The 13,908-nt window shown below is 41.0% G+C and overlaps 1 protein-coding gene across 3 annotated transcripts in view; it reads right to left on the reverse strand.

The window, feature by feature from the left end:
• Gcat (Glycine C-acetyltransferase) overlaps window positions 1-13,908 on the reverse strand; it is a 175,055-nt gene that overhangs the window by 119,291 nt on the left and 41,856 nt on the right. For all 3 annotated transcript variants that reach the window (XM_050186605.3, XM_055075762.2, XM_055075761.2), the window contains exon 2: window positions 1,396-1,607. In XM_050186605.3, the coding sequence (XP_050042562.2) occupies window positions 1,396-1,607 (212 nt within the window). The remainder of the gene's footprint in view (window positions 1-1,395; window positions 1,608-13,908) is intronic.

Genomic DNA, 13,908 nt, shown 5'->3' on the forward strand with positions numbered 1-13,908 from the left:
AGCAATGTCTCACAGACAGATGAAATGACAGACACTGGAAATCCAGCAAGTTTCAATCTGTCTACTTGGCTAGACATACTATGCTCAATTTGGTGAACACATGACTTTTACAAAGCAGACTGAATGCATGTGGTGGCTATGCCCCTCTTTATCAATTTCAAATGTGCGCTATCGAAAGGCAAAACACTTTTCTTTGATCTTGGATTGTATTTCCAGTATACGTGGTCATCTGAGGAAAATAAAATTTTAAGATCTAGAAACTGAATACAGTTGTCATCGGGCAGTTCAAAATTAAACTTGAGCCCCTGGGAAAATCTTATGAAAATTTTTAAACAATCTGCTACAGCTTCGTCAATACTGTGAATTAATTGTTAAGGACTATTAGATAGTCATCGACATACCTACCTAAATACACGAATCATTGATTTTTCCACTTAGTTCCGCATTAACGTGGTTGTCAAAGGATGCCAAAAAAATATCACATAATATTGGGGCTATTACAGATTCCTGTAACCAATACAGATTCCTGTGCGCTGAATGTAATAACAGCCATTGTGACTAATGGCCGTCAAATCCAAGTAAAATTCTAACAAGGTAAAAAAATTGTCGCAGTTCATGCATACTAAGTTCTGGAATTTCACTTAACCCATTTCATAAATTTTTTCATGAACAGCACATAGAATGCATTCTCGCGTCACAGAAAAGTATAAGTCTTCAACGTCTAGTGAGAAAGCTGTGGCCACAGATCCCATACCATCTTGCAGTTCTAAGATAACGTCATCAGAACACCTGACCATGAACGGATATTTGATTGGCAGTCGCTTCAGGTGCACTTGCAGGAACCATTCTACTTGGAGCTGCCACAACACCTTCTCTGAGACAATTATACGCGAAGGATATCTGGCCTTATGGGGTCTTGCATGTAAAGAAGGCTTCCAGGTTTTTATTTTCTGCAGATTTCACCCCCTTTTTTACAGTGTCCAACTGCATATCTTTCAACAGTTTGAGTGCTGCTTTCTTTTGTTTCTCCAGGTTAACTTTTGTTTTACCGGACAAACAAGAACTTCAAGGTGACCGACTTTAACCCGGAGAAACAAAATAAAGCAGCACTCAAACTGTTGAAAGATATGCAGTTGGACTCTGTAAAAAAGCGGGCAAAATCTGCAGAAAATAATTACCTGGAAGCCTTCTTTACATGAAAGACCCATAAGGCTGGAAGAGCATTTGCTTGTACTTTTCACAGTAGTTGCTTTATATAGGTAGTACATACGTGGCTGCACGAAAATGGGGATGTCTTTGTTTTGGTTCAGGCACTGCTGACTCAGTGTGGCCCTCTTTGTGACACACAAAGCCCCCAAGAATATCGGCCATCCCTTTAAAGAGAAGGACACCCACCGAGAGTCCGAGGTAGTTGTTGGCACACAAGTTGAGCACGGGCCTGTCCCACCCTGCCACACGCACAGATGCTGCCTGGCGGGAGGTGAGCACCCGCTCCGTCTTGTAGGTGCCGGCTTCACGGATGCCCGCCAGCTGCTCCTGCAGGAGAGCCTGCGTGGCTGCCCAGCCGCTAGAGGCACGCACCACACCAGCAGCATGCCTGGCTGCAACTGCAACCACAAAAGGAAACAACTCTCAAGGGATGCCCAGTGATGTCAAAAACATCAAACACGAACAGTGCGGAGACATCATGGCTGTTGGGCGTAAGAAACACTCAATATGCATACTCACTCTCCTGTTTGTTCAATTAGTAGATCATGACATATTTGCTCCTTGTCAAATTTTAATGCGATTAGCATTCTTTGGGAACTCACTTTGTGGCATGCACTGGCTGCTGCCTTGCCAAGCTGACAACTGGGCATACGTGGTGACATGGTGTCCAGTGCACCACGTGGGTCACAGGGCCCAAACGCACAACTTCAGCACCGCACATGTGGTGTGTGCCCATTCTTGGCCAACCTCAAGAATGGATACGCCAAGGTCACACAAGGGACATTATCCTTAAATATCTTAAGGCAATAGCACCCCATGCACCACAGACACCTCCGCATTGATTGTGGCCGCTTGATGGAGCCACTGCAGTGAAACTGCAGCCAGGATGCTAAGAATACTACTCAATTGGGCTGCAGTGATTACAACAAGGTGCACTGTGTCGTGGTATCATTTGTCATTGTGATTGGCAGTGAGATAACCACATTGTGTGTCTGCACTTTCAAAACGGTGCCGGTGCTGAGTACAGTGCTTTAACGCTGATCGAATTAATGCTGACAATCGTTGTAAGATAGGCTTTGCTGGAATTTTCACTCACTGATAAATATAGGGATATAATCGAACAAGCCAACAATTTCCGAAGCACGCACACAGGTAATGGTTGCACAGGTAGTGGCTGCTTCAAGTAACTACTACTACCTAAAGTAAAAATATGCATACATTCTTGCAAACTATTCAAAGTACAAAGTAGCCTTTGCAGCATGTTTACTCTGTGAGCATTAGTGTTATTTTTCTTTCTACTGAGACATTTTTCTGACATAGAGAAGCCTCATGTTCTGGCTGGACAAAGATTTCTACCTTGACTTACGTACATTTTTTTTTCCTTGCGTTCCCTAGATGTTACGAGTCGCCTTTTGTTTTGTAATATCAGCTATGATGTCCAACCTGACACTATCAATTGACAGACTTTTTCTTCCAACCATGCACCTATGTGCTTCAAGCTCATGCTGTCTTTTTGTACCATTACCATAATTGTGACCAAGGATATCCTGATTACCTTTAGGTTTATTTGCATGTACATGCTATTCAATTCAATAAATTTAATGCACTTGCCTTCCCTATAAGCCGTATTTCACATATACTAACTATATATGAGCCTTGGTTTTTCTTCTCATACCTTCTTCACAGTGAACTAACTTTCTTTGTCTGCCCCTTTGGAGTTTGGTGCAAATTTCTCTCCAAATAGAGTGCTTGTAGCATGAAATGACGAACAAAGTAGTGCTAGTGAATGCACTTGTTCTGTGTAATGAAACAATGAGGCACAGTCCAAGACTTGTACATATGCTAATGTTAGCTCAACAGTGTGGTTGGCTCATAGGCGACTCTAAAGCATACAGACCTCTTAGTGAACCTGGACATGACAGTAAATGGTTTCTTTAAATTTCAATGGCTGCTGCCATCTTGCTGAATAAAGAAGCACTGGGCAAGCGCCCATTCTTGGCCAGTCCTCAAGAATGGGTGTGTGTGACAAGGGTGCCATTCTTCCCTCCATCGTCTTCGTCCTCAGCACAAGGTGAGCCGACAGGTGACGGGACCATGCTTGTGGTACAATAAGGTTCGTGTCATTTGGATTCCAACAATGCGCCCAATCTGCATGTTTGTTTTTTTCTTTTCCCTTCAGAAAACTGCAAACACACCACATCTTATTCAACACTTAAGGGTATGTATTTCAAAATATATGTATTCAATTTGACTAAGAGGTTTCATAATCTTCCCTCCCTTCGCCACCATCTCACCTACAGAAAAAGTAAATACATGTATGTTACTCTCATACAATCACTACGAGATGCCAGCCAGAGTGACACAATGGCAGAGTGGTGGCTACTATAATCACAAATCTACCTTAACAGGTATATTTAGCTTAGGGCCAACTTCTTTGCTGTTCCCACTTCTTCCCAGTGTGGAGAAGGAAAGTGGAAAAAAGTACTGTGCATACAAATAGGTAATCCAGTGTGCCCAGTTTTCCCACAAAGCAGGGACTATGAAGATAATTGTTTCAGATTTGAAAAGGAAAAAAAAGAAAAATTAAAGTAGGAAATCGGGCCAAGAGACTGAGTTTCGTCAGTCTATGTTTGATTGAGAGTGTAAATTATAATATGGAAAGAAGAAGCAAAAATACACATCCCATTAAATCTGAAGGGGAGAAAAAAAGAGATTGACAAAATATATATATATATATACATACACACATTTTGTCAATCTCTTTTATTCTCCCCTTCAGATTTTAATAGGATGTGTATATATATATATCTTAAAATGAGTATTTTATTAAATTATTCAAGCATGGATTGTGAGTAAATAAAGAATATATAAGAAAATAAGCTGGGGTGGGCGGTTACGATTACCTCTGGCCTGATCAAGTGTAACAACATGCTTGACCAGATTGCAGAACTTTGTCGAATGGCACATCAGCCATAAACGTTGGCTTGACTCATGATAGCTCTAACAGCTTTTATGCAGCGACTACGCGCCCCGCATTGGACGCGGTGAGCGTCGAGCAACGCAGCGTTCGGCGCGGCAACGAAGCTCGTTTCTAAGGCAACACCGCATTTACTAGAGGCGCTTTTGCACCGCTTTGAAGCATCGTACTCGTGGCTCAGGGGTAGCGTCTCCGTCTCACACTCCGGAGACCCTGGTTCGATTCCCACCCAGCCCATCTTGCAAGAGTTGAGCCAAAGCCACCTAGAAACAAGCGCAGCTGCTCATATACCGCCGCGACGCCGCGAGCGACGGCGCGAGTTGGAGCCCCGTTTCTCCTCTGTCGTGACGTCACGGTGTCACGTGGTCAGCCTTGAAGGTGACACCGTGAGCGACGGCGCGAGTTGGAGCCCCGTTTCTCCTCTGTCGTGACGTCACGGTGTCACGTGGTATTGAAGGCGACACCGCCGCGCCTGAGGAGCTGGGTTGAGCTCTAGTAATATGCTTCACATAAAAGATATCTTTTATTTCCACGCACTTATTCGGGCTCGGCAGTAGGCTTGAAGAAATCGTGAAGGCGCCGTTGCACGCTGTTTCGTTTACGCGCAATCAGATAAGCCTGAATCTCGGAGAGGGTCGTACGGTCACTATAAGCGGCTGAAAGCACAGTCACTGCTTGTGCACACTCCACATGTGACGGCAGTGTAGCACATGGTGCGTCATCTTCCGACTCGGAGTCATCGTGCGGCGGTGCAGCAGAAACCTGACGAATGATCTCGCCCTCACTGAGTTCTGTGCATGTCTGTACAGCAGCGTGAGCACCTGTGAAACTGACAGATGAGACGGTGCCCGGAACCACAGCACAGGTCTCGGCAGAACACTTTCGGCGTCAGTAGGGAAGGCACATTGGAAGGCGACAAATCCTAGGCTCCCGGCACCCGCTTGCCGGAATTCCCCAGTGCAGTCTGCGCGGGCACTGTCGGTGCCATTAGACACTTGACGCTATGTTTCCGTATGCCATGTTGCATCACCGCAACCTCGACATAGCACACAAAGCAAACATCACCACGCTGTCACGCCGATACCAGTCGCACAAACGAAAAACGTGGCCTACTCGCAGCATCGTGCACGAAGAAACAAACAAATTAGCTGCTGCATTGTCTTGACATGGCTTACTAAGCTGAGACCAGAACTACTGTAGCCACAAACCAGGCAGAAACAATGATGATGAGTGGGGATTTGCAGTAGCGCCACTTCATGGGGCAGCAAGGAGGCTCCGTTCAAAACAAAAATGGTGTTCAGCAAGCCGAACCATGCACCGGTCAGAGTCGGTGCATAGTGCTTTCGATCGAGTTGGCTCAAGGAGTGTCCGAAAAATCAGGCAAGGGGTTGCAAGGTGTCCGAACTTTCGGCAGTTGTTATACATTATGGTCTATGGGGAGAATGGCAGTGCAGCGAAGCAGACCGAATAATCGAGCATGTCCAAATTTTCGGAGTCCGAAAAATCAGTCAGCGACTGTAGTACCATTTGGCCATTTGAAAACTTATACCATTCAAAAGAACATTTATTTAGCTTCATCTCTATGCACCACTTAATATTCTAAACTTTATAGTATTCTCATCAAAGAATGTAAACAAAAGCCACATAATACGGTCATTTTCCCAAAGTAGGGAAGAGTTCTACTGACTGCCAGAAGCAGAGTTTTTATTCGGGGCGTCAAAATGTTTAGAAAAAAAGTACAAAAGGAACCTTTTAGAGAAGTAGTAGCCAAATGTTTCAGACTAATTTTAAACCAAAAGCACTTTGATACCACAATTATGTAAACTGTATCTGTTATGCTGTCTAAAATGTACAAGCATAATGTATTAGTTTACTTATGCGAGTTTCATGTGCAAATTATTGGTATAATTCAGAGCAGTGAATACAACATCAATTTTGTGTCTTTTAGATGTTGCAAGAGATGCAGTTTACAGAATGGCAACATCCCTCTTTATTGTGGAGCTGTAAACTTAATATTTCTGCTTTAGTAATTAACACATTTTTACAATTATAGTAAAGTAAGTTAATGACTTAAATACAAAATCTGCTCCCAACAATCAATCCACTAGAGTTGTTTTTATAATTCCAAAAACCATGAAAATCTATTCATTGGATGTTCAGGAAAACACTTCATCCATTCCCATGCAATTATTGAAGATCTCAAGATTTACTTATGTCGGCCATATTGTACCATATGTCAGGAGGCTAGAGGAAATCCTGCCTCCTGACAAGGCCTTGTCCCCGGATTACAAGTCGTGGCACTGGTGGCGAACAGGCAAAGCACGCAATTCTCAGGAACGCTGCTCACTAAATTAATACCACAAAAAAGACAACGAAATGTACAACAACACTAATGATAAAGAACTGCACAAAATATTTAGCAGTAAACAAAAAACAGAAAATGTTGCGGCAAAAACAAAAACATCATTAGTAAATCAGTAAAAACAGGACAAACCAATTGATGCCATTTTATGTTTTTGTGATTATTTAAAGTTATACAAAAGAAAAAAGCATTTTTACTTTTTTCTTAAACGTCCATACACTAGTACTTTCTACAGCTATTTCCACAATCGATTGGTACATATTACACAGGGTTGCGATTTGGTGATGTCAACATTGTTTTCCATAATTTGTTCTAGATCTAGTCTTGGACAATGCGACAACACGTAAATCATATGTTATATCCCTCGACAGATAAGTATTACTGAAAGTATCAAAGTCCTGCTTAATTTTATAGAAAATGTAAACTGCCAAACTCAAGTTATACGAATGAAAAACGTTGCGAACATGATAAGTCTCGAAAACATTTGCTTCGAGTGCTGGGCCTGTACACAACGCTCGTGGAGCTCCTTTTTGAAGTGAAAACAATTTAAAGGAATCAGTCTTATTGCACATACCCCATACTAAGTTACAGTATACAAGATGGTAATGAACGAGAGCAAAATATCATTTTCTTTACTTATTGTGGAAGAAGATACCTGATACAATAGATTACACAAATAGATCTTGCCATTTTCAATCTAATATAATTTGCATGATCTGTCCACCCTATGTCGCTGTGGAAGCATATACCCAGAAACCAGTAACTATGCACTTGTCCAATGTGTGAGTTATTGAATTCTAATTTAATATGATGACTTAATGGTTTGTTTTTTGGATGAAAGAGCATAAACTTTGTTTTTTGGCATTCAACTGAAGCTCGTTGGCAGACAGCTATATGAATAGCTTCTTCAGCCAGGCACTACACTGCTGCTCCAGTACTTTAGGATTAGAACCAGAAAAAAAATACATTTGTATCATCAGCATACAGCACAATGTTAGTAGTTAACGGAATGTTGACAATGTCCTTAATATATATAGTAAAAAAAGGAGGTCCCAGAATTGAACCCTGTGGGACACCAACATTCACCATACCAAAATTAAGATTTTACACCATGCACCTGTGTATACTGTGGCCGTTCAGTTATATAACTCTTCACAAGTGCATTTGCCACTCCACAAATACTGCAAATGTCTAATTTTTTCAGTAGTATTGAATGCTTCACAGAGTCGAAGGCTTTACAAAAATATAGAAAAATTCCAATAGACAACAGTCTATCTTCAAAATGGTTAACTATGAAATTTTTTATATCTAACAATTCTGTTTGAGTTGATTTACCAGACTGAGAACCATACTGTAGTTTACAAATTAAAATTTTAACTCGTATGAAATTGTTTAGCCGATTAAAAAGTATGCGCTCAGCTACTTTTGACAAAATTGGCAGTACCGAAATTGGATTATAATTATTCAGGTCGTGTTTGCTACCTCCTTTGAACAAAACAGTGACATGTGCCCCTTTTAGTTTGCCTGGGAATAACTCCAGTGACCAGCATTCTTTTGCATATAATGTGTGAGCCAGCGATAATATTAACAGCACATTTAATCGGGAAGACAGCAATTTCATCCTCTCTAGGTGAGCATGTGTTCCTAAAGACATTAATGATCCTAACAACTTCATCTGTTGATGTAGGTGACAAAAATATAGAATCGGCACAACAGGAAGATAAGTATGAGTCTACAGATTGGTTAAATGAGTGTTAACGGATGCATGGTATGCTCCTGCTGCTATAAAGTGATCATTAAGTTTATTAGCAAGTAAGACCCCAGGGTAAGTTACTCCATTGATCCTTAATTCCGAGGGGAGGTCTTTTTTTCTTGCTCCTATCATTGAGTTGATACCTTGCCAAAGTATTTTAGAGTTGTGCAAGATAGATGAAAACTTATTAATAGAGAATAAAGACTTTGTCTTCTGTAAATATGTGTTTAATTTGTTCTAGAACTTCTTAAACTCAATTAACATCCAGATTTCTTGTTTCCAAAAAGCAAGAAAACATTTTATTCTTTTGTTCAATTTTTTTTCAAAAGTGCTCCTGTCATCCATTCTTTTCTAGCCTTCCTATGCTTTCTTATAGTTTGTGTCGAGAATGGGTGAGTTCACAGCAGCGCTAGTGGGATGCTGAACTGCTTTCTGCTTTTTACGCAGTTTTTGGCCTGCTTTGCCGATCCTGTCCCCAGTTCGACCGAATTTCCTCGCCTCGATACCAATGGCACCAGCAACCCTTCTTCGATTGCATTTCAGAAAGTGGTTAACCCTGCTAATGGGGACAGGGACGGCCTTGTCTACTTCGCTGAAGGTACCCCTGGCCTGTTCATCGCCTCGACTGCTGATAGTCTCCGCGCCATCATCCGCGGTGAAGTCATCCTGGCTCCTCCAATCGTCAGCAAGTCTGGCATGCTGACTTCCCCAGCAGGACATATAAAAACGTCATCGACAGTTGCCTTCTTCAGTGGGCAAGTTCACAGCAGCGCTAGCGGGATCTTGAACCACTTTCTGCTTTTTACACAGGTAGGTTACCTCAAAAATGCCCAACTGCATTCGTTCAGATAATCGCTTTCTGCTACTGTTTTCTCGCCCAGATAATTCCATATGTGCTTTTAGTTTTGTATCCTTGTGCTCTCACCTTATTTCCTGCGTGAGCAGTCTCCTATTGAGCGGTGATGTGGAACCGAATCCGGGGCCTAGTAAGTCTAACAAGGGTAAAGATTGCGCGGTGCCTGATACTCGTCTGCGAAGCTTGTCCACTGCCGATGAAGCAGGTACCATGGATGGCAAGGATGTTTATTTGCCTTCAGTGACTCAAACGCTTGCAGAATTAATTAAGGGTCAGAAACGTATATCATAAGAAATCGCAGACATCAGGGACTTCCACCAGGTTTTTAATTCAAGGTTTGATGCAGCCTTAGAAACGCTGGTCTCTGCATTGGAATCTCCCCAACACAGACTTCATTCTACAGCAAGCAATGGTAACATGAATAGCGAACTTCACCAGTTACAAATGGAACTCAACCAACTTACCTTGCGTAATAATGATTTAGAAAATTGATCTCACCGTAACAACTTGATTACAATGAAGGCGGCAAATCAAACAATGGACGAAGGAAGGCGACATGGCACAACCACGTAGGCGCACTAACAACTGACAATGTGGTTGTCCCGTGTCGCCTTCCTTCGTCCTTTATTTTATTTGGTGCCGTCCTGTAATCATGTATAACCAACAACCCCGAAAGCATACGCTCGGCAACAACTTGCTGCTGCATGGCTTCACTGCTACAGCTGATGAAACCCGCAATCTTCTGCTGTCTAAAATTTCCGCATGGTTCAAAGAAAAACTTCAAATAGATTGCCTGAGTATTGAAAGGTGCCACAGGATTGGTCGAAGGCATGCCAATCGCCCACGCCCCATTATTATGAAACTGCTCGATTATCACGAAAAGATAAACGTCCTAAAAAACTATCACAAGCTTAAAGGTTCTGACTTCCATATTTCCAAGCATTTTTCTGTGGGCATACGATCAATCAGAATAAAGATATGGGAAGCATCTAAGCCCTTTTGGGATAATGGCTCCATTGTTCACTTAAGCTATGAACACGCATTTATTGATAAAGTACGATTGGGACAATGATACTAACACCCTCACTAAGGTTCTTTCTAACCAAACAAAAGCTCTTTCCAACATCTCCACTATTACACCCTGACGCCTCGGTAACCAACCACAAGAACACCTACGCGTCTTAAATGTTAATGCCAGAAGCTTAAGTAACAAGTTTCCAAATTTTCTTTCACTGATATCCGCCCATTCACCACATATTACTGGTGTAACAGAACATGGTTGCATGATGACATTTACGACTGTGAAACAACACCTGCAGGTTTTACAGTTGTTAGAACTGATTGACGTCATGGAAGAGGAGGTTTCGTTGCATTATTTTTACGGTCTGAACTTAAATTTTTAATAGTCCCCAGCCCACCTGATACTGAATCACTGTGGTGTAAGATCTTTTTCGGAAGCATTTCTATAGTACTTGGTGTTATCTACCACCCACCATCATCGAACATAGCTCGGCTGCTCGCTTTAACAACATTCATGCACGAGCATATCTTGTCTTCTTCAAGATTTATCTGTCTTGGTGATTTTAACGCCCCCGGTATTTTATGGCCATCTTTATCGCTCACCGGCTATGATGTGGAAATAAGCAAAGCGCTGTTATATTTTTCATTATATTTTGGTTTAAAGCAAATTGTTGAATCAAACACAAGAGGCGCTGCACTTTCAGGCTTAGTTTTTGTTATTCCCCGCCTTTTAGACAATGGTTTCGTATGTGAAGTTACAGATGGTATTTCAGACCACAAGGCCGTTCTCGCATCTCTTTCTGTTCCAGTTCATAAGAATCCTTTTGTTTATTCTACTTTCTCTGATTTTTCACATGCCGACGATGCCTCTATTATTGATCTTTTATGCGATTCTTTTGACAATTTCAAATATCTCAGCGAATTCAATGATGTCAACTTCTTGGTGGCTTCTTTTGAAAAGATTCTGGCAAGCTGCATCCAATGCTTTGTCCCTATGAAAACAAAAAAGAAAAACCGTAATATTCCCTGGATTTCACGTAAGATACTTCATCTGTCACATTGTGTTACTAGGTTAAAGCGTTTAAAACGAAACCCCTTAAAATAGCCAAATTTAACATAGCCAAGGTGGAACTTCGCATGAAAATTAATTAATCAAAGGACTCCTACTTCAGGGTTACATTACAAGGTCTAATGAAAAGTAACCCTAGAAAATATTGGGCTTGAGTCTTACCCAGCTCAGCCTCCACTAATACAGTTGTTCTAAATAATGTCTCATCCATTGATCCTTTTAACTATTGCTACCGCATTCAACGAATATTTTCAATCGGTATTCACAACTGATAACTTTGACTTACCTACCTTCAATCATGCCTCGCATTATTCAATTGGTGGTATTACCGTGTCTCTCAAGGGTGTGTTGAATTTAATTTTGAGCTTAGAAACTAAAAAAATCCTGTGGCCCTGATGGTATTACCAACGCTTTTCTTGTTAGATATTGTGCTTGGAGTAGTCTATATCTGTCTGTAATTTTTAAAAAGTCTTTATCTACTTCGACAGTTCCTTTAGTTTGGAAATTGGCAAAAATTCTTCCCTTGTATAAATCCGGCAACAAATAGTCACTCTTAAACTATCGACTGATTTCATTAACATCTCAATCATGTAAACTTCTTGGACATATAATATTTAAGCATATTATATATGGAGTTTCTTGAAAATAGCAACATTTTGAGTGATGCCCAGCATGGTTTTCGTCATGGGTTTAGTACACTAACTCAACTCATCGAATTCTCGCATGACATTTCACACACTCTCGACACTGGAAATCAAATAGATGCCATTCTCATAGATTTTTCCAAGGCATTCGACACTGTTACACACTCAAAACTTCTCCATAAGCTTCGAGCTATACTTAATAACTCTTCCTTAGTTGACTGGATCACTAGCTTTTTACATAACCGTTCCCAGTACGTTTCGTTTAATTCCTCAACCTCGTCTGTAGTAAATGTGACGTCTGGAGTTCCCCAGGGTTCACTGCTGGTGCCACTTTTGTTCTTATTGTACATCAATGATTTGCTGAACTATGTAACTGCAAAAATCCCCCTTTATGCAGACGACTGTGTGCTGTATAACGTAATTAACATGAATGCTGACCCCCTTTTCACTTAACGATTCTTTTACACAATTTTACAGGTGGTGGAACAAATGGCAAATGAAAATAAACTTTACAAAAACAAGTCACTTTATCTTTTAGTAAGTGCACTTCAGTTTCTCTATTTAATTAACTATTTGTTTAATGGCTCTTCCCTTGAACGGGTGTCAGAATACTAGTACCTTGGCCTCATCTTCACACCTAACATGACATGGTCAAGACATATTAAATACACATGCAGTAAAGCACTAAAGAGAATCGGCTATCTAAATTGTACATTGCGAAAAGCTCCGCGAGAAACAAAATTTAAAAAAAAAAAAAATTATGGGGTTTTACGTGCCAAAACCACTTTCTGATTATGAGGCACGCCGTAGTGGGGGACTCCGGAAATTTCGACCACCTGGGGTTCTTTAACGTGCACCTAAATCTAAGTACACGGGTGTTTTCGCATTTCGCCCCCATCGAAATGCGGCCGCCGTGGCCGGGATTCGATCCCGCGACCTCGTGCTCAGCAGCCTAACACCATAGCCACTGAGCAACCACGGCGGGTAAGAAACAAAATTACTATCATATAAATCGCCCATCCGACTCGTTCTCGAATATGGTTTCCCCATCTGGAACCCTTATTAACGCCCTCGAATCAATTTAAAACAAAGCAATCCATTTCATATACCGCCGTTATGACCGGTACTTCAAACCCTCATCTCAGCTTGTTGCACTAGGTTTACAACCTGTCTGAGCAGCGTGATCATGAATGCCTTAAATTGTTGCATAATCTAATTAACACCGCACGCTACTCATTAAAGAACAACCGTCTTGTCTCCTGATAAATTGAAACCTACTAGGAATAGCCACAATCTTAACCTTGCACCATTTCAACTGCATACTAACCTATATTAAGTATAGCTTCTTTCCTCATAGCAATTGAAAAAATGGAACTTACTCCCAGGTGAAACTAGGTCACTGCTTTTAGATGAATTTTTGTATGAATTAACTTGATTGATGCTGTGTTTATTATACTGATTGTATCTTTTATTTTGAAGTTATCATGTTTCTTAAGGTGTTGAAGTTGATTTGTGCAGAAGAATATTTTGTTATATGCAATGTAGAAACCCACTCCTGCGATAGCCCAAATGGACTGCAGTATGAGAAAATAAATAAATAAGTAAATAAAATGCAGTGTCATAGCATTCCAATACCTTTTTAATAAATATATCGTACGCATGAGATGAGTCTGCTTCATTGTATATGCTAGCCCAATTTATAGCAAGCATCAAATTACAAAAGCAGGCGATAGCATTCTTATCATAAAATCTCCGCGGGCGTGTGGGAGCATTCATTTTCGCTTTCTTCAGGAAGAGCAAAAAGGACAAATTATCACTGATTCCAGATGAAAATACACCTGACATATTGCAATTCGGAGGGTAATTAGTAAAACACAGATCTATTAATGTTTCCGAGTGTTATGATAAGCGCATGCACACATCAATAACATTCTCGCAACCATTTGACAGCATCGTTTCACTCAAACTAATATTTTGAGGGTTATCGTCAAGCAAGTTATATTAAAATTACATAACAC

The sequence above is a fragment of the Dermacentor andersoni genome, chromosome 2 (genome assembly GCF_023375885.2).
Source record: "Dermacentor andersoni chromosome 2, qqDerAnde1_hic_scaffold, whole genome shotgun sequence".
Classification (NCBI taxonomy): Eukaryota; Metazoa; Arthropoda; class Arachnida; order Ixodida; family Ixodidae; genus Dermacentor; species Dermacentor andersoni.